The sequence below is a fragment of the Pempheris klunzingeri genome, chromosome 6, assembly GCF_042242105.1.
Source record: "Pempheris klunzingeri isolate RE-2024b chromosome 6, fPemKlu1.hap1, whole genome shotgun sequence".
In the NCBI taxonomy this organism is placed as follows: Eukaryota; Metazoa; Chordata; class Actinopteri; order Acropomatiformes; family Pempheridae; genus Pempheris; species Pempheris klunzingeri.
Window position 1 is genome coordinate 22,018,323 of NC_092017.1, and position 22,502 is coordinate 22,040,824.

Sequence of the window (22,502 nt, forward strand, 5' to 3'; positions counted from 1 at the left end):
CATAAATAAGTAAGGTCATGAAAACTATATTGTTTTCATTCACTAACAACCAAGCAAACGATGGGCGCACGCACACGCACACACACACACACACACACACACACACACACACACACACACACACACACATACAGTGTCTGTGTTTCACAAACGTGTCAAGCTGAGCTCTAAGTGGCAGGCAGGCAGGCCTGGGGGGGGGGGGGTCAACTGAATATGCATCAGGTTTCTTTCGTATGTTGACTAAACATCGGAAACCTCTCAATTCACATTCATAAGTTGATCATTGCTGTGTGCAGAAGCTCAAGTCTGAGTGCTTTCGAGAGAGAAAGAGAGACAGAGAGAGAGAGAGAGACAGTTCCCCAAGGACATTCACAAGTTTCTGGTATGTAAATGATGAGTGGCTTTGCTGTAGTGTATATGAGGAGACGGGGAGCAGTGTGTTGCAGTTTTGAAGTATGCAGGAGACATGTGACAGCTCCTCTCTTCCATTTGGCATTCCTGCTATAACGGTCAATCAAAACGCATGGTTTGGGGTCTCATTAAACACTAAACAATATTTATATATTCACATTTTAAGGGTTGTGAAATGACAACATGTCATTTTATCTACTGGAATATATTAACAGCATTATCAGGTCCCATTTTTTCTTGTACTGTATAAAATAATGATTGATTTTAATATTTAAGAAAGTGAATTTTCCATGAAAGGGAAGACAGAATGACTTTTCAAATTGGTAATAACACAGTCAGCTATGGTGCTTCACCACATTGATGCAAAACCACTGCAAATCCTATAAAGCAGTCCTGATCTATGGTTTGTAATATTGGCTGTAATGGCCTAAGCCAGCAGAAGAGGAATAGCTCCCATGATATAAACACTACAGTAAATCACCACCAGCTGACGCATTTCTGTCATCTCATGATACACAGTATGTCGTCATTCCACTCAGCCCTATCACATACACAAACAAAGGAATGAAAATCAACACAACACACACACACAACACCATAAATGAACTCACTTACACACACACACACACACACACACACACAGCAACACAGGTTCCTGTTCCCACAGATCTCAGTATCAGTCTAAGAGCACTTTCACACATAGACCAAGTAACACTGACGGATTATCGTTTCCGGAAAAGGTAAGAGGTCTGGCCTGTTCACATGATCATGAACTGTACCCCTCTGACTGGAAGTCTTTAAAACAGAGCAGGCTTGTTCTGAATGCAACATAGCGTAAAACAACACCAGATACACTTTTACCTGTATGCTGGAATTTTCTAAAACCTGGCTGTTGTTGAAGTCCTATTTTGCCATTGTTTCAGTTTTGGTAGACATTCACCATCATTAATTTAATGATGCAGCTTCACCATGGATTTTCTTTCCTGTAATCGTGTGGTAAGGAGACAATGCTGCAGAAACCTGATCCAGACATGTCCTCCCTCAGGACCACTACAAATTCAGACAAATTGTATTTGGTGATACTGCAGTGAAAGAAAATCTATAAGGTGTACAGAGGTGCTTTGTATTTGGTGCTGCTGGGTGGTGAAAAGTGTTCAAAACGGCTTTTAAATTGCCCAGATGTTATCATCGTTATCCAAAACAATTAGTTACATCTTCAGTGATATACCAAGTATGAATGGAATTTTAATTAGTAGATTAAAATGTAAACAGGGGAAGCCAGTATTGACATCTGAATTCAATTTGTGAAAAGGTCTTAATAAATAGGCAAATATGGAATTTCAATGAAAAGGATTGAGATTTTGCTGTAAAATGTATTCATATAGGAATAAGCAAATTCCATAAAATGTAGAGAAAAAACAAAATGTATATACAGAGCTGCCAGGAGATGCCAACAGAAACCCCATCTGGCTGACAGTGCCAACACCGGGGCTAGACAGACTGAGAAAAGCTGGAACGGCACCAGCCTGCCAAACCTGGCAATGATCAGGCCTTCTGGAAAGAAAAAGGCTGGGAGATAGAAGTTTGGAAGGATAGAAAAAGGCTGAATAAGACCGGATAAAGGTTTCTTGTAGAAAGAGTTAACTGGGCTTCTGCTGAAGAAAAACACAAATGAATGCTTAAGTAGTGAGACAGATGAGCATGCCACACAAATGGCTGAACATTAGACCTCTCAGCTAGACCACCAGTACTGATTTCAGTGTGGATGGGCATGCACAAACACAGACTGACAATGGGGTTTCATTTGGACCGAAGACGGTATGATGAAACTGATCCTGCTGCCAGAACCACAAAAAGCACAAGATTTCCTTGGTGCTAGTGATTTTACCCTGAAAAACTCAAATGTGTGAGAGATGTAAGCAGCACCAACTTTTCAGAACGTGACAGTAATTGTTAACCAGTAACTGGTTGATGAGAAATAAATAAAGAACTGCTGGTTTACACAGGGAGCCCAGTGTGTGAACCAACAATGTAATACACACAAAGACCAGACGATCCTATCTGCCTTCCTAACCAAACAGCCAGTTGTTTTTTGTAACTTAGCAGTGAAATCTAACCAGCGACACCACAAAGAGAACCTGCAAAAACAGACAGAGACAGCCAGAGTGAAAAATCATGGGAAAACTGTTTCTGTTTCTTAAACAAGAGGCCAAGATGTAAAATGTGCTGCAAGATGATTTCAAGATGGTCCCTATGCAACAAGAGCAAAATGTTTTTATGATTCTGGAACCCAGCGTGGGACGCTATATCTCATTCATTTGGGCACTGAGCTGAATGCATCAAAAACCTAAAAGGACCCAGCTATCACGTCCAACATAAATGAGCTCTGTTCTCTGTTGGGCTGCCGTCCCAATAGGGAGGAAAGTGTCCAGTAAAATGAGTTTTTGCTGCAGTCTAGAGAGAAAGATGCACACACACTTAACGGCGAGTTTGCTAGCACCATCTATGCCTAGATATGTACGTTGCAATAAGTATGACAGACTGAAAGAAGATTTGGTGAAAGAGGACACTTTCTTCATCATAGCCAGGAAAAATGAGCTGAACTCTCCGGTGATCTGAAATAATGTTGGCATGCCAGCGGGAGAAAATGTCCATGTCAGTGTTAAACAGCGAAGCCTATTTAGCTTTCCTAATGCTCGTCTTCCATTACTTGTGAGTCAGTCCAGATCAAATAAGCCACTCGTTTGGCAAACACATAACTGAGCTTGGAGACACTGATAGCTAAACACAGCTGCAGCCGCTCTGCGCATGTAGCTTTATACGAGTCTGTGTTTGTGAGAGGTATGTGTGTATATAGGTATGTGGGAGATATTGTAAGTGTGTGACTTCAGGTGTTTACATGTGCTTGGAACACTGAAAGTGTCTGAGGCAGACTACCTATTTTTCATCTCACACTCAAAGCCCTGACACTCCTCCCTGCCTCCTAATTAGCAAGCTGTATCACATTTTCCCCCTTGCCATTTTCTCTACAAGAACAAAAAACAGTGCATCTCTTTTCATCTTCCGCCCAGCCTCGTCTTACAGAGACGGGAGCAGAAAGTCCAAAGTTCAGCTCATTAGCTCAGGTCACTTCTCGACTTTTCTTTCAAAGGCGGCAAACCAGCAGAAAACAAAAGGCACAGGACAGCTTCACATATCGCCACCCACGGACACAATTACACCGAGAGACAGGACAGGGGAGCAGATAGGATGAGAGGATGAAGATGGCGGAGAGACTCGGAACTGAAGTGCAGACAGAATCTTGACAGCCAAGAACACATCAAGGCACAAAGGAAACAGACAGGGCAATGAGGATTCTTCTTTCATTTAATCTTATATCATAATGAAATGATATGAACCACAGAACTTGGGCTCAAAGTTTTCCCTGCATCCAGACTCTATGCTAAGCTATGTAATCAAAAGCGTTATCAATGTTCTCATTTCCCAAAATGTTGAATTATTTCTTTCATTTCTTCACCCATCATCTTGTTATTTCCTTAAAAAGCTATGATACACTAATGGCTGGAAGCAGCCCTGTGAAGCCCCAGTCAGTTACATTTGTAAGTAGTGTTTTACTGAAGAGCACATGAATGTTCTTAATAAAAAAAGTTGGAAGCAGACATCTGCAAACCTATGCTTCCTGGCTTATATGGCAAATGTTAACTACATCATAGGCTGCTTATCTGTCTATCAAATATACAAACTCTTCATTAGAGTTCAAACTACCAGAGTTCAAAGCCCCCTGCACCAAAGTTCGCCTATGTTCTTGGAGAAACTAATCAAACATTTTTAAGTGCACAGAAACTAAGAGGTACTGCAAAGAATCAGGGGTAAAATTCTGGTGAAAAAATTGGAAACCTCAGCAGCTACTGAGGTGACAGAACAGTGACTGGATGTTTTGCGTTAATCATTACAGACTGCACCTTTAACTGGCAGTAGTCAGTATGTTTAGGTAATGCTGTGAAGAGAGGAGCTAGACTAACCGAGCTGACCTCCACAACCTCTGACCTTTAGAGTTTGAGAGATGTCAACTCCTCATCAGCAGAGGGAACGATGCAAACTGCTGTGATAGTGTCAGTGTCTGTGCCTCGTGTGTGTGTGTGTGTGTGTGTGTGTGTGTGTGTGTGTGTGTGTTAGACTCCATAATATGAAAGCCACTGCTGCACACAATCTCTTCCAGTCTCCTTTCATTCCTAACCTCTGCACCTATTTTAGCACTTTTCCTCGCACTCTGCCTGAAGGAAGAACCCCAAAGCTTATTATTACGTACTCGCAGTCAGATATACGCCCGAAAAATGTACCTATCCAAATACAAAAATACTGCAAACAGGCATAAAAACATGGATGGAAATTCGAGACGACTTCGGAAACGGCGCTTCTCCACAACTGTGAAGTTTGGGTTTATGGTGAGTTTATGTATGTAGCACAGAGCCCTGAGCGGGAGGCATAAACACAGAGAGAGAGAGAAAAAGAGAAAAGAGGCATGAAAAACAGTCTGATCTGCTTCTCCACAGTGGGAGCTCCAACTCTCATCGAGAATGCAAAGCCTCTTCTGCAGGAGTGTGTGTGTGTGTGTGTGCACTGTGAGGGGGATGGGGGCCTTACAAATGCATGATGTCTGGGGGAGGGAACTGGTCCCTATACACTCCTTGCCCTCTCAATTGGGTATTTTGCTCACTGCCCCCATGCCTTCACCACAAGCCCCCACCCCTTTCCTTTCTCTCTTTTAGGGAGAGTTCATTTTGAGTCCTGCCCATTGTGGCAAGTGAAGGGACTGACTTGCTAAGGGGTGGCCTGGGGTCCCTTGGCTCACACCGCCAGGTCAGCCCTGTTGGAGCTAACTAAGTAACACTGGCAGGAATCTGGGGAAAAAACACAAAGCCTGGATCACCAATAAAGATCCTTTTCTCTCTCTCATTGAGTGCATTTGCTGTCGCTTTGTGTGTGTATGTGGAGGGAGGGTGTGTGTGTGTGTGTGTGTGTGTGTGTGTGTGTGGTGAGAGAGACAGAGAGAGACTGAAAAGAGAGGCAGATAGTGAATGGGAGATAAAGAGTGAAAGCAGTAATAGAGGAAGAAAATCATTAAAAAAAAAAAAGTGAGAATGAGCTGATTAAACACCACCAGTTAATTAGTTCTCCTCTTAAATGAGCGGAGGAAAGATTTAGCTACTTTCACTGAAAACCTGGAGGGCTTGGCTGTTTAATACATGCATAGGCTGCATTTAATCATAAATAAATTGTGGGAATCAAAATTTGCCTTTGTGAACTGAGAATAAACTGGCCAGGATCTACATTTAAATACCAATTATGTTACATGATTGGGGCTGAAACAAACGTATAAAATTATTTTCTCAGTCGAGCCATTAGTCTATAAAATGTCTTGAATTGTTCTCCGATCAAGAATTTTCAGTTAACAATGACACTAGAGTTTTGTTTGAAATTGACTGAATTGAATATTTACTAGTTCCAGGTTCACAAATGTGAGGTTTTGATGCTTTTCTCCCTCAGGCTCTATGTTACTGTAAACATCACCATATTCACTATATGTTAACCTTTATAGGCAAATATGAAGGGTAATATGACTTTTCACAGTTTCACAGTGAAATATTCCATTCCAGTGTTTCCCGGGGTTTATCTCTGGTAAAAATGATAACGACAGGTTGTTTGCAACTGGAAAAATCTCATTTTCCCCCAATCTGGCCATGTTTAACTACACTGAACTTAGATAGCATTGAAGAAAGTTCAGTGTAGATTCTTAACAGGAGCTTAGGGCAGGTCAAAACGAGATACAAGCAGAGATTTATAGCAAGCGAAAGCAGACACAAAAAGGCAAAGGTTGAGGAGGCTGCAAATCACTGCAAAACCAATCTCAGTCAAGGCCAAATAGAGAGAGGCCTCCTTCAACTGGGATATGTGGGAAACAGATGAAAAAGCGGTCAGATAAATGATCTGGCCACGACAGTACAGACAGATTTAAACCACAACAGCTGGTGCAGAAGGAGAAGAACATCAGTTTTATGCTCCATCGTGACCGCAGTCCAGCAGGAGCCAAGAGACGGTGCACAGGGCTGTACTTACACACGCAAAAGAAAAAATTAAAAAGGGATTTCATTGAAAGAATGGGAGTCACGTTGTCCGAAAGCTCTGGAGAGAAAAAAAAATACACATCCCTGAAAATGAAAATCTTTCTTCCAACATGCTTCTAGCACAAAGTGAAAAGGAAAACGGCTGCAGATAGTATCAAATAAAGATGAGACTCCAGATGATGTGTGATGTCTATTCAGCTCTCTGTGGAGGTAATTTGGCAAATGTTAAAAATGGACACGGCCAGTTCAAAAGAACATCTGAATGGAAAATCTCCCAAAATGAACTGTGGCCCAGAAAGCCAGAGATTTGACAATGACTACAGATGAAAACAGCACATTATATTAATAATGCATTAAGAAAAGCAGAATTACTCACAAAGGTTAGCAAAAGTTTGGATGCACTAGAGCCAACTTTTGTTGCCGTCACTTAAGATTAAATCATTAAAAATAAGATAAGTAAGGTTACAGGTTATCCCGCACAGCTACGGACCGCCAGAGCCAGAGGCTTCAACTACACAGCCACGTACAAACACAGAAGAGATAGTGGGCATTCTTTTCTGCTCTAATTTATCTGCTTTTACACACCTTGTAAAAACAAAAACTTGCACGGCCCTAAAGAAAAGACACATTTCTGTCATGTTTTTGACAGTTTGCTATCATAGAGCCATCACAATCGCAACTTGTTCTACCTTCGATCCTCTGATAGGCGCTACAGAGCAGTAGACTTTTTAAATATACTTATCATTGTCAACTATATATCTAAGCACACGGTGCATACTTTATATTGTATACATGCATATGCTGTTATATCCATGTACTGTGTGTGTGTGCAGTATAACCTGTTACAGTCTGCACTGTTCAAATTCCTTGTTGTGTAGAAATACTGACTTGTGAACATACTCCAATAACGCCGATTCTGATTCTGAATAGTCATATGAGCATCTGTAAAACCTCAGTGGCATAAGTGTTGGAATCCAAAAGTTGAAGAATGCAAGAGAAAAAGGTACCCACACACTGGAATCAGACTTTACAAAAGCTTTACTAACCTTTGACTCTGATTCAAATACGCAAATGTGTATCTATTGTATTTTCATGAGTGTAGAAGTTGTGCTATTGGGCAAAATTTGTAATATACTGTGGATCAGAAGACAACACACAGGAGAGAGCAGAGCACCGGGATTCCTCTGTTACACCTCAACATATGAAAGCCCAGCAAGCCACTCAATGACCCCTCGCACGAAATCAAATATTTAGGACTGACAAATTGGAAATAAGGTTGTTTTAGTTAAATCCAGATGCAACAAGGTTTCCCTCTGACAGCGGCACTTAATTCCTTGGTTCCTTCTACAACCTGGGGACTTCACCGCGTCCGATGTGTGTTCAGTTTGGAGGTTAGAGACGCTGCGGTGCAGAGCAGTTGAACACATGGGGCGTCTGAGCCTCTTAGCACCTGGACTCTGGCCAAAATATACAAGCAGCTCCACATTTAATGAAAGCGTGGCTCTTTGCTCTGTTCTCTCCTGCATTGTGAAGGGATGATAAAGGTAATAGTCAACAGAACTGGGTTGTTTCACTGGGTCTTGGACAAGCCAAGAATGTTGAAGACTGATATCAAACTCATTCCAAGATTTAAAACACTACAGATGTCGCTGTGGGACTTTGCAGCTGTTGGCAGAGAGCCCAATGCTTCATGAAAAATGGACTCTAATTTCAATGGAACATGTTTTAAATTATGTATACGCAACAGCTAATCACATCGGACTATGTTCATATTAAATTCAGCTTGGCTTAAATCAAAAATAAAAAGACAATATTCTAAAAAAAAAAAAAAAGCACACACAACCATATAAGGTAGACTTATAAAGTATTCATGTAGCAGCAGCAACTTGGGACCAAGAATCCAATAACTGTGTGAAAGCACGGAAGTGTAACAAAAACACTCTGTAATAACAGTTTGGAAAAAAAGCAATAGTTAAAATGGAAAAAGAAGAGAGACGTAGATAGTTCAGCGCGGCCTCGAATGGCTCATAAACGGCCGAGACACACCGCGATTTATGGTCTGACTTGAAACAAGTTATGCCATCGCGATGCAATGCGAGGCCGACTAATGCAAAGCACCTGTTGCTCGGACTACCTGAACATCCCACACACGCAAAAGGAGGTGAGAGGAAAGATGACATTTATTGTGGAGAGACAGCATGAGAGGTGGAGGTGACGGGGGACAGCAGTGTTGTTTTTGAATAGGTTAAAGTGGGGTTTCTTTTTAAAATGGGAACCACCGCAACCCAGTTTACAATAGGTCTTATCAATAAATTGTGAGAAGACCAAATTTGTCCATAAGTGAACTTCTCTGACCATTTTTACTTTCCAAATCAACTTTTATTATCTTGAATAGGTAAACTAAACAAGCCATTGCAAAGAGATATACATTAGATAAATCACAACTTTGTTTCATGCTTGTGTTTTTTGGAAACATACATTAACATTAAGTACTTTATAAATGAGATCAAATAAATTCTGGACCGCTTTCTTTTAGCTTTTCGTTTAAGTTTTATCGCCTGCAACTTCACTGTTTTGGTTCAGGTTCTGCTCTTGTCAAAATTGATTTCAGCTGTTTTTCCAGCAAAAAGGCTCTTAAAAACCCACAGTACCCTACTTGCCAAGCTGACAGACAAAACAACTAGCTGGAGACTATATAGTAGTGGAGCACAAGGTGATAATATGTCAGTTCTTTAATGTGCAACAATGAAATTTAACACATGCTTTTTTCTGCATGATTTACATCAGACATGTGACTATACTGAGAAAAGAAACCCTCAAAACCTGCCCTAGTTTATCAGCACCGGTATGAAGCCATCATGGCAGCAGCCACTTTTGCTAACATTAAAGCAAATCACCCTTTTTAAGCACAAAGAATTACCGTAATTGGATGGTTTAGTGGGCACAGTATGTAGCTACAGCATATCAAAAAGGGAGGGAAAAAGAGGGCATCCATCCTCCACCCAAGGTGTGCTTCTGTATTCTGTGATATACAGCACTGGACTGACTGGTAAAGACTATTTGGACATATTATGTAACCCCTGTGCCCTGAAGGGTGGGTAACAGAAAGAGCCCCATTATATCCCCAACAAGACAAGTGCAGGAATGTGCTTATGTTTGACACGTAAGTGTTCATTTGCCCTTTGGTTGAGTCTTATTGTGAAGAAAAATGCTATACATGCACACCCCTTTCATAGAACCTGGGTTATATGCAGTGTACTATAACCTTTCTCTTCAAATGAGCATGTAGTCAACATCTAGAGGCTCTGCACAGCTGAATATACAGTGGCTCATACATAAATGTAGCTTCATATTATTAATTGAAAAGACTATCCATGTGCATACGCAATGTTGGAGTCAAAGTCAAAAGAGAGAATGAATGAGAGATAGTAATAGTCCCACATGTAGCAGAGGGCTTGCGAGGCTCATAGTAACCTTGACTGTTTGAGCGCACAGCCATGCAGGCGATGCAGTACGAGGCAAGAAGGCTTTGAAGCTGTGCTGCAGAGAACCTAGCAGGAATTCTGATGTCCCGCTGTATATCCTCTAACCCTCCTCCTCCTCCCTGCCCATCTCTGCAACCGATCCAGTATACAGTGAGGGAAAGAGAAGAAACACAGCATAGCAAACATGGCAGCCAAAAAAACGACAAAGAAGAGAGAGCTGGAATACTATTAGAAACAAAAGGGCACGTGGAAACAAAGAGAGACTGCATTTTTCTATGTTAAAACATCCTTTATCATAATGTCTAGTCAAAGAGAAAAAAAGCAACAATGAAGGAATCTGAGCTCTGTGATACACCCTCAGCTGGTGTTGCCCTTGGACCAAACCCAACCCAGAAAATCACAGCCTAATGATAATGTCGGACCTACCCCAATTTTCTCTTTTCCTGCACAAGCCTCCATGGCCCTCAAATTACTATCAATATTCAATTAGGGAGCCGGGGATACGGGACAGGCCGGCCTCAATAACAAACCACACTTCTCTGTGGATTAAGACCCTTAAAACTAACACAGTGAAATTTCCTTTGTAAATAATCAGTCAACTCAGGGCATAAATAGCGTCTCAGTAAAAGCAAGCGAGCTGGACTTTTCACACAGTGAGCGTGTGAGCGGGTGATCTTTTTTTGGCTTTAGCATTAGTGACAGTGCATGCTGATTTGTTACACCTTCAAGTTTCTCTGTGTTTCCAACAGCAATGAAATGTATGTTGCCTCCACTGGGGCCAGAAACATGCACCGTGGTCCTGGCACTATTGGGCGGCTACATGACAAGACCAGCACCAGGCCTGTGTTTGAATAACATGGAAAACTGAAAGGAGATCAAATTTCATATTTAGATCCAAGGTTAAGTCCAAATTGCCATGCAAAACCTCCTACTTTAAGCTGTAGCAAATCTGACATGAAATGCTCATTAGTTCCATATATCAGAGAGGACGGTCTCCTTTCACAACAACCAGTGGGAGTCACATGGCACACAGAGTCCTAAATCTTTCAGAATATGAATCATTTCTTAATGTGGAAGACTCTGATCAATTAACTTTCTTAAACAGTGAGACTCTGCATGGTCTGAGAGACAAAGCAGCAGAGAAGCAAAGATTCGCCAAATACAGTATGCATTAAGAAGAGTCACACAAAGGCTGTTTTGAATAAATAACACTTCAAGAACAAGGAAAATGTAAAATGTAAATGATGGAAATTGAATGAAAGACACTGTTGTACTGAAAAACGGTAAATTGTACTAGACTCTAACTGATAATAACTGTTTCTGCTGTTAGATTCATAACTATTATGAACCTGTAAGCAAGCTACAGCCAAAAAGAGAAGATTTATTGGCAACTATTAAAATGCTAACCATTCACTGGTTCTGGCTTCCCATGTTTGAGGATCTGATGCCTTCTTTGTCATAAATGACAGTAGAACACATTTGCCGTCTTTGGGTGAAGTGGCAGTGAGACATTTTTGATGGGCATGATTGATATTTCATAGACCTAACAAGTTAGCAAATAATCGAGAAAATCGAGATTAATCAACAATGTGAATGACAACCTTTAAGGACCCTTTGTTGTTTGTAGGTACAATAAAAAGCCTGAAATCAACTGATTGTGTCAGGGGGAAAAAAAAGAACTTTTCTGGGGAATTACAACAGAAATCCTGAAAAACATCCTCTGAAAAGTTGACCTATCAACTTAAACAGAGTGTCAACTGTACACCCTAGTGTCCCCTGATAATTAAGTGACTCAATGACAGATTGAACAAGGTTGACCCAGTGACTCAGAAGCACTGACAGCGCAAGCCTCAAATTACACATCTGCCAGAGAATGAGGGGTGGAGTGGAGAGAGGTAGGATTACATTTTAAACGGAGATGTTGGGATGTTTGCTTAATAGCGAAATCCTTCAGATCTCGTCCGAAACGGTACAGCGTGAACTTTGAACGTTGACGTCTCTGTGCCAAAAGAGAAAGCACACACAAAAAAAAGGCCACAAAGAGACAATGAATGTCAGATGTGACGGAAGAAATCAGAGATTCAATTTAAGTCAGCGGTGCAGTTTGAATAAAACTAATTTTAAGATAAAGTGAAATCTAATCCAACTGACACACCCGGCAGACTGTGAGTCAGGCAGCATCCGAGCATCAGAGCAGGTGTCCACACAGACAGCACGGCAGACGGATTCCTGCAGTTGTTTTCATGGGCAGATGTGGACTATTTTTACTGGATTCGCATCTCTTAGATTCATGGAATGTACCGCTTCAAATCAAACTCACATTAGCCTCATGCCAAGTCAGATTTTCACAGCTTGTACAACAACATGATAGCCTCAAAACAGAGGTTTACCACGACACAGGGGGGTGATGCTGAATGCATATTTCCATAAAGCATCTGAAAAGGTGATATATAGGTATAGATATATAAAAGCTATGTAAATTATTTTACATTAAATATGTTTTTGCAGCTGTTAGAACTATTTTTCTATTTAATGAGAGAAAAACTAAAAGAGCCAGACAAACAGAGATGATGCGTTTTTGCTGTGTGGACCATTAAGAGCAGAAAACAAGATTAATAGAGCAAAAAGAGCGGACTGCACAAATAGTAGAGGAAAAGATGGAAAGAACAGGAGCGAGACAGAAACCGAGCACAAACGGGAGCTCAGGGAGGGATGAGCGGTGACAAAGGCGGATCCAGGGGGATCAGAGGAAGCCCACAAAGCCGACTCCCAGAGCCGGGATGAAGGCAGCTCAGTGTGGAAGCAGAGAAGATGAAACAGCATTTGGGGGCAGGGCCCCCCCGCTGCCTCGCCTCTGTGTTCAGGGCCTGTGAGCGCCTCTGCCTCTGAAGTGCTAACACCTCCCTTCTCTCACACCCTGCAGCACCCACCACTGCACCCTGTAACTCCTGCCATTTGGTGCTTCAACACATGGATGGACATGGCATGGTAGTGTTTTTTGCTGCATTCATATAGTACATTTGAAATCAATTAGGGCTGCAACAAAGGATTATTTTTGTTACCAATTATTGTCATGATTGATAAATTTGTTGATGTGTCTACAAGCAGAAAATAGAGAAAAATATCTGTTACGATTTCCCTAAAGCCCAACAGCCCAAACCCAAAGTATAAACAGCAAATCCTCATAGTTGAAAAGGTGGGACTTGGTATTTTTGCTTGAATAATGACTTCAAATTTTATTCTAAAGATCGTTGTTAATTAATTTTCTGTCAACAAACTAATTCAGCTCTGATTTTAACTGTTTGCTTTCTGTCTAAACCCCAAAGATTTTCAGCCCGACCACAAAACACTAAGAAAACCGACAAATATCCACATTCGACATGCTAATTGGAATTTTGGCATATTTGCTTTTTTTGTTATCACCTAATAGCTGAACAGTCCGACTGTTACAGCTCTCATATCACCGATAAACCCAGGTTGATGTGATTTAATTTAAGGATTTTTTTTTTTCATCAAAATTAAAGGGTTACTTGCTAGAAAATGGGTGTTGTGTCTCCAATATAAAGAAGTGCACAAAAGCATGAAGCTCCTCAACTCTAATAAACCACAGCTGAAACAATGAAGCAATTAATTGATCAATTTATTTTAGAACAATTTGGATGGCAAAGTCATGATTTAAAACATATATCAAGCAAAAATGAGAGGGGGGGGGGGGGAAACACAGGTTACAGCTTCTTGTGTCTGAGGACTTGCTGCTTTTCTCCTTTAAATGTAAACTTATGTCTTGGATCTTTGGATTGTGGGTCGAAGCTCTGGGACCATGTGATGGCCATTTTATCAATCGAGCAATCACTGACTGAAGAGATGATGTGTTACTTGTAGCCCTGATCCAGCTGCTGCTGCTGCTGCTGCTGCTGCTGATGGAGACAATGTGTTTCTACGCACATGATGCGCCGAAAAACCGGATGTCCAGTCAGTGATTAAGCATGAGCAGTATCACTCCTCCTTGCGCCCAAAAGCTGAAGATTTTCTGATTGGACCTGTGGGCTGCAGCCAACTTCGATTAAAATGGATTTGTTCCAGTTTATTTGATGTTCAGGAGGCCTACAGCACTGATCCTGACACCCAGCTGAATTGTGACCAGCTCCTCATCATATGACCTTTGCACACATCCCAGCTAACTGCATCAGGCTGGTGTTATTTATAAGGATAAATCATTTGGAAGAAAACGCACCAAAAATGCTGACCGCTGTGGATGACAGTGTGTTCACCTCCTCAGCAGCCACAGACAAACACACACACACACACACAGGAAATGTGTTGAATCATTTGTAAAAAAAAAAAAAAAAAAAAGAAGCCTCTATTTAACAGATGAGGGAATAACTCAGGTGAGACTCAGGCAGAACACCAAACCTCCAGTGTGTTGGTGTCCCAAATAAAAACGTCCAAACTTCAAAGCGCCTGTTGTTTCACTGCAACACTGTGCAACCAAACAGCTCATTGTTTCGTAACACTGTAACATTTCTAGCAACAAACTTTCCCCTCTGTGATTGTTGCGTTATTTTAGTGTTTGGGCCTTTTCTACCAACCCTGTTTGTGCCACTGTAGCTCTTTCTATCACCTCCAGCTCGAAGTGGCGCGGGAATATCTTGCATTTCTTTTTTTTTTTTTTTGCACTAAAACAAGCACAAACGCAAACATCCATCTCCTTTACCTGCATGGTGAAGACTCCCAGCTCCTGGGAGGACAGCTTTTTCATCTGCTCGGCCAAAACTTGCGCTTCTTCCAGGATGGAAAACTCCGTCTCGGCTCCGCAGTATCCACAAGAAAGAGCCGAGCAGATTAAAACGAAGCTCCACGAAAAAGCCAGCAAGCCCCTGTGAGACCGAAGGGGTTTGTCCCGGAGAGCAGCGCGCGTATTCGGCGTCAAAAGCAGAGGTTTCTCCCCCGTCCGCCTCGCCATGATGGCTGTGGGTCTGCGGGCTGGAGACACACGGAGTCTGGACTGGTGGCGAAAAAAAACTTCAAGGGAAACTACTTTTACAACTTTGCAGCGTAAAGTACGTGTGCCCTTTCTCTCCGGTACAAGTCTCCGCAATTTCCAGCAGCGCAAACCATTGCAACTCCTTGAAATCCCTCTTGAGAAGAAAGTAGATCCATGCGTAAAAGAGGGAAATGTTTTTCTTTTAAAACGTTGTCGGTCTTCCGTCTTGGTCGCTCCAACTCCTGGAAGTCTGGCAAAGTGTGTGTGAGCCGGAGATTCACCACAATGGGGGTGAAAGTGGGAGGCGTGGAAACACTGGAGTCCTACCGGCGCCTGGATCTCCGGATCAATGGATCAGGGATTCATGATGCCTTCAACTGCTGCTGGGAAAAGAGCCACCGGTGAAACTGCTGGTGTTGGAGCGACCGTACAAATGGGCAAAACGATTAAGAAAGTTTGGATTTTTAATCTATCCATCCATCCATCTATCCAGTTACAGATGTGCTATATGAAACACGTTTGTGAATGAGTCGGTCAGCAGGGCCTTAATAAAGCACTATTGTGACACAAGACAATTGAGAGTGCTTTACAGGGATATAAAAACAAGATACAGAAACCATTAAAACTGCACATAAAAGATAATAAAAGCACAAGCAAATAAATAGTTAATAAATACTTACACATTAAAAGAAAGTTATGCAACTCATTTATTGGAAAGCCACAGTGAACAATAATGTTTGTGAGCTGCCAGGTTTAGCAGAGCTTAGGTGTTCGGGAAGTAGAACCTAAAAGCTGCTTCACCTTGCTTGGTTTTCATCCTACCCACCCACCCACCCACCCACCACTACGTCACCCCCTTCAAAAATGACCAGACACCAAAAAAGAAGCCTCTAAAATACTCGCAAATATTTAGATATTTTCACATTTGAACTCACATGTTAACTGTTGTTTCCAAACACAGAGGTTTAAATGCAGCTTTAGAGTCTTTACACGGCCAGGAATAAAATTCTGAATTATTTTACTTTTTAATCGCTTATAAATCAAGTCAGGTCCATGTCATTTATATAGTCTGTTCACAGACTCTCCCACAATGAGGAAAACCACCACAGAAAAAAGCTAATGGGACAAAAAAAAAGGCCAAACTATTATTATTATATTATATTACAAACAATTATTGGAATCAACTAAGACAATGCCCATAATGTGTGTGTTTCTGTCCCCAGGATGATAAAACCATATATTCCCACATATAAATGACCTCAGTCTTATCAGTGACTGATGCTAAAAGGTTTTTAGTGCCTTTCATTGCAGGTATTTCATTCGTTACCATTCTGTTCAGCCCTTTTAATGTTCAGCGCATTTTGATTTTTAGTTCTCATGCATTTCAAACATACTGGGCGAATTAATAACCCTACAAACAGCATGTCGTACTCACATTTTCTCTTTTGTCAGGCTCCATGTTGTGATGATTTTTTGAACAAAGGTTCCTTTGAATGCAAGAAGTTACAAAGATTGACTTTGCAGCCAAATTGACTTCAAAATATCCTATTAATTCTTAAAGACTGTTATGCTGTTTCTCTCTCTTCTCTTATCTTGAAATGGGTTGCTCACCCTTTAGCGTTTATGAAGCTATGGGATGAAGCAGTCAGCAGGACCGTAACAAGGATTTTGGAAATGCAGAGTCCAGGACCAACGGAACGTTTCTGCAATCATCACAGTCTGTTTGTGGGCTGTGTCTTTTCAGTTATAGATAACAATCAATAGTGCAGATGAGGTAAAAGTCTATACAGGCACACACATTTCTGCTTTTAGGCATTAAACAAGTAAACTGGTGATATATGGGATTATGTCTCTGTGAAGATCACTGGTTTCTCCTGAAGGTCGAACTGTGGTAAAATAAACCACATTGTTTGGATGAACATGAGTGGAGGTAGAAGTGGGTGTAGCAACCAGCAGAGACTCCACTCCTGTAAGGATCCACTTCTTATTTTTGCTGCAGCTTTAATTTCACTCTAGCTGAGTTGCTTTGAGTAAGATCAGAGGCTTGGATATTGGGAGATTCACATTTTGATTGCTGAATGCAAAAAAAAAAACTATGACAGATATCTAATTTATTAAAGAATCTGGTAGTCAAGGCCGATGATGGCGAGGCTTTGAAGTATAACAGCACTCCAACCCATCCAACAGCTGACCTCTAATCAGTGCTGTCTCTCTCAATCTCTCTTGGTGTGTGTCTCTCTACACATCATTGGATTGCAGAGTGGATTTCATTCGCAACTGCACAACCGGCCTCTTCCCAGCCATCTCACCATTCCTTGCAACCCTTTGGAGATCTTCTGGTTAATTAATGCTGCATTCAGGCACAAAATCTGATCCAAGCCTGTATAATCAGAACATTTTATCACAAACACAAAAAAAAAACATCACATTACAAGATGTCAAAGAGTGAAATACCCAAAGAAATTGACTTATTTCAAGGGTCAGTTGTTAAAGTTATTCTTTTAGAAGAGAACTTTAAGACATTTGAAGACGTGCTAACTTTCTGCCCATGTACAGTATTAAAATTCCCTGAGGAGAGAGTTCAGTGTGACATCTTCAGGTTGGTAGCTTCTCTCTAAACACGTGCACACAAACTCTGCAGAACTAATGTAAGCCTGCTGTAGCCACACATCAAATCGTCATCACAGACAGTCCTGGGAGGAAGAGACTTTTCGAATGTTTATCACTGATGAAGTAGTTAAGTATTTGTGCTAGAAAAACCAACCTCAACTCTGTCACTAAGAGGTTTGTAAAGCAAATGTTTTCATCCGTCTCCGACCTGTTAAGTTTGGTTTTTAGTCCTTATAGCATCAACTGTGTCTTCGTTTCTCCATGACGCATCGCTTGCTGGAGAGTCGACGCATATAAATATAGAACATTTGTGTTTTTGTCAGTCAAACATGTTTAGTCATGGTCTTGATCATAGTGAGGATAGAGCAGCATGCCCAACGAGATCATTTCACATTAGAGCCAAAATAACTTCAATGCCTTGAATGAAAAAGTATTTTTGGTGTGTGATTTCTAGAGTGGTTCAAATCAAGTCTTACTACCTCTCACGGTTATATGGGTTGCAATGAAGCTCAATATTAAGCTACAAGTGTAGATGATGTGCACAGTTTTTAAGAAAAATGTTGATATTATAGCTACTCAGTGTGCTTTTTCAGGATGTACTTCTCATGATATGGACAACTTTGTTCTTTTACCAAACTTTTGTTTATTTCTAATTGTCGTCTTAAGATTTAATTCATATGGATGGCTCTGCTTGAGAAATACAAGTGTGATTGATGCAGTGGGCCAACACTTTGCAAACCAGGGTTCTGCAGCAGGAAACGAGTTCCTGACTTCAGACTTTGCTGCACTCCTGAATGGGTCGTCTGTCTGTGTCTTTGGCTGCAGACGCCATCAGATGTTTGCATGGCCGTCAGATTCTTTTAGACACTTACAAACACAAGGATGTTTGTTGAGTGGTAAGATGTAGTGTGTGCACCGCATGCATTATCAGCTCCTCCTCTTTTCTCTGAGTTGTGTTGTTTCACCTTCACCTTTTCAGTTCACCAGGCAAAGGTTTATTTTGCAAATTGTATGTTAGTGTCAGAACACAGCCATTCTTTATTTATAAGTGTGCAAAATGAAGGGAATTCCATTCCTGAATTGGTTGCAATATTTGCGCAGGAGAAAAAATATAAAGACCCCAGTGCAAACATTTGAAAGAATGTATAAATTAACATAATTTGAAGCAAACGAAAATAACTCAAAGCAAAATTTCAATGCCACAACTTTTTAAAACGATATGGTCATTGGTCTCCTCTCGTCTCAGCCACAGAGGCCGAGCTGACCTCATCAAAGTTCTGATGTCAGTGAGAAAAATGTTAATGAGTTAGGAGGATTTTTAAAACCCACCAACTCTCTCTGCTCCACACCTGTTATTGGTGTGTGTCTCTGCATGTGTATGCATGTGTTCATGTGGATATGTAGTGCTGCCATAGCTGCTTTCTGTCCACAGGACCGATGGAGAAGTCAGAAAAGCACTTGACATGTGGCCCTTTTGCATCCTACATTTCCATTAAGACAAAGCACTGTTTGTTTAAGGATTTGGTGATGTGATGAAAACATAGATAAGTAATTATCCACTCACCATCAACTACAACAAAGATTTCTGGTACGGTGGTTTCCTGTCAACAAAATGTACCCACACTCAGCCCTGAAAACGGATGCGATGTCATGTTTGTGATGAAGGTAAAAGTAACACATTACAGACCGTAAACAGTGTTACAGTTTGTAGTTTGATAGTGTGATAATGTACAAAATATAGTGATAAAACAGATTATAATAATAACTCAAAATTGTCAGTTGAACAAAAGTGAACTGGAGATGCCAAACAGGAAACACACTCTTGATAAAAGTGTATTGTGAACGTACCCTAAGAATCCATTTGTGATGCAAAATTATTCACATATCTTGTAGCCAGTGCAACCAGCAAGATTTGCTAGTGCAATAATAGGTGCACGATCCCTCACTGGCTTCCCACCAGCAAACAAATGTGTTCTGTGAAAAGCACATCCCAGCTGAATTCACCTCCAGTGCTTTACCCCTGCACCACCCATGTGCCATGTTTAATATATTATCTAATTTCTTACCAGTATTATTTTCCATTCAACTCATGGCAGGTTACTGTAATAAATAATCAGTTTGATTCAACAGCAAATTACGATAATATTCAATCAAACACTCTCAGACGCAGTCTCAACAAATCTGAATGTAAAAAGCTTCATAAAAGTAGGAATTACTGCAGGGTTGTTGTTTCTGGTTGTATTACAGGTGCAAAATAAAGTGGCAACACAATTTAGGAAGGAAAAAGACAGTGAGAGGAGATTAGTCAAAAATCTGTGATGGTTTATTTACCTGGATTCTTCGTGGAATCCTATTGGTGCATCTAGTAACCACAACGATGAGATTCTCCGATAAATACAAGAATACAAGTTTTTAATTAGTTGTAATTTGGCGCACACTTTGACATGAAGAAAAAGTTACAGATGTAAAAGTCCTGTTTATTTGACTATGATTGCAGTGGTGTTCATTTTACATCTATATGTCTTCAAAATCAGTCCTTTACTACAGAGACTGTTGGCTCATGAAGCAGTTATAAATGGCTCTGCTTATGAGCTATAAGGCAGATGTGGGTTCATGCCACTAAAAGCAACCGCAGTTTGACTTGCTCTCATTGTTTCTCCACTTTATCTCTTGGATCATTTTCAGAATGCAGCTCAGCCAGAGGAACACATCTGTCCGTAAAACTACTAATCCTGACTGGCTGGGCGACTGGCATATCTCTTTGTTGAGAGAGCACTGCTGGTTTATTCGGAGCAAAATATCTAATTGCACAAGAAAGTGGGTAGGGGTCTTCATTAGCAGAGACAGAAGGATTTGTTTTAACAGGATTACCCCATTTGCATTATTTTAATTACAGCACAGACCCACAAAGCCACCTGGTTTGGGGAGATAAAGGGGAGAAGAGGAGAAAGTGAGGCTGATTAGTCCAGGATTCAGGATTTGTGAATACGTTAAATGACATTTGGGGTGAGATGCAGGGAGGTCCTGTTCAAAGCAAAACAGGAAGACTTTCACATCTGGCTTCAAAGGCAGCTCTAACTGAGAGAGATTCTTTATTACAAGTGAACAGGAAAGTTTTGGCTCAGGATCTGATATTACCTGTTACCTGGAAGTTGAGGCTAGATTTGAAGCCAGATTCAGTGAAGTTGCACAGCTTCTAATAGAAGAGTACTGTTGTGTTGGGGAAGGTGTCTCTGTGTGTGGGAAGTAGGCAATGCTACAATTGAGTTTCTCATACTGTGTAAATAAAGCCAAAGCCAACTGCTACTGACTGGGCATGACAATTCCCAACTGCAGTAATCAGTAAACACTGGGGCTGATGGTGACACATAGAGGCTTGTTAGATTTTTACAGCAGTACTCCTCCTGGCATGAGGCCCTTACATAGCATTGAAGCTATGGTACAAAAGTAAGATATGACACGTAGAAATGAACACTGAAACACAAGAATATCCACCGAAGAAGTCACTCTAAAAGGCTTTAAAGCAAAGATGCAGTGAGAGCGAGTGAACACAAAATCTACTCTCTTTATGCCTGCAGGACTTTGCTTATGTGCTCTGTTACTTGATGCTCTAATGCACATTTTTTTTTGTCATTTATGTTGTGGTTATATTGTATAGACTTACTTAATTCTGTATAGGAGAAAGATGATGCTCGTATAAAAAGTTGTATGATTTCATTCAGTCTGTACGTAAAGGACGGACGTGCAAATCAAAATGGCTTCTTTAGTCACAGGCAGTCCATGAAAAGAGGACTGGGTTGTTTAGTTAAACTTGGTAAGCACAGCAGACATCCATATTTATGTGCACAGGCACCGGAAAGGTGATGTAAATGTGATTACAATTAGCTTTTTGGATTCCTTTAAACATCTGGCTTGGTGAGAATTTTTAGAAATATGCTTATTTGGTGGTTGATACCACTCTTGTCCTTGTCTGGTAAATACAAACCTAAAGCCGATGATCTTAGCGTAGCATAAAGACTGGGAGCAATATGGCTGCCAGCACTTCTAACACTCACCAATGAATGCTTTATTTTTCACTCATTTAATGAACAGATCCTGTCACCCCACTGCTTCCAGTCTTTCTGCTAACCTAAGCTAACCATCTCCTGCAGGTAGCTTCATATGACCAATCTTTTCATCTAACTCTCAGCAAGAAATCAAATAAGCTTGTTTCACAAAATCTGGCCCCTTGAAACTTTTCTGTTGATCAGTGAGCATTGTGCATTTACTTAGTAGGTGAAACATTGAACAAAATTGAACTCTTGGATGTTGCTTTAGGGCAGCATGGTGGTGCTGTGGTTAGCACTGTTGCCTCACAGCAAGAAGGTCCCGGGTTCGAATCCCGGTTTGAATCCGGGGTGTTTCTGTGTGGAGTTTGCATGTTCTCCCCATGCTAGCGTGGGTTCTCTCCGGGTACTCCGGCTTCCTCCCACAATCCAAAGACATGCACATTAGGTTAATTGGTAACTCTAAATTGCCCGTAGGTGTGAGTGTGAGAGTGAAAGGTTGTCTGTCTGTCTCTGTCTCTGTATGTGGCCCTGCGATTGGCTGGCGACCAGTCCAGGGTGTACCCCGCCTCTCGCCCGAAGTCAGCTGGGATAGGCTCCAGCTCCGCCCGCGACCCTGACGGATAAGCGGTATAGAAAATGGATGGATGGATGGATGTTGCTTTACTCTGGATTGACTGTTGTTTTTTTGTGCGACAGATCTTGAAGCTGTAGCGCTGTTTCTTATTACGCGCGCTGCATGTGGATTACAGCGTCACAAATATCCCTTTGATGAAGAGAGTCTGTTTCTTTTTTCATGTTATAACAGATTAATATAAGTCACACCTCACGGCAGTAGAGA

General features: G+C 41.2%; 1 protein-coding gene across 1 annotated transcript in view; it reads right to left on the reverse strand.

Moving 5' to 3' along the window:
• Positions 1-15,239, reverse strand: part of cachd1 (cache domain containing 1) — a 74,775-nt gene extending 59,536 nt beyond the window's left edge. Inside the window, exon 1 of the mRNA XM_070832366.1 lies at positions 14,736-15,239. Within this exon, the coding sequence (XP_070688467.1) occupies positions 14,736-14,984 (249 nt within the window). The 5' untranslated portion in view covers positions 14,985-15,239. The remainder of the gene's footprint in view (positions 1-14,735) is intronic.
• Positions 15,240-22,502: the final 7,263 nt, after the last annotated feature.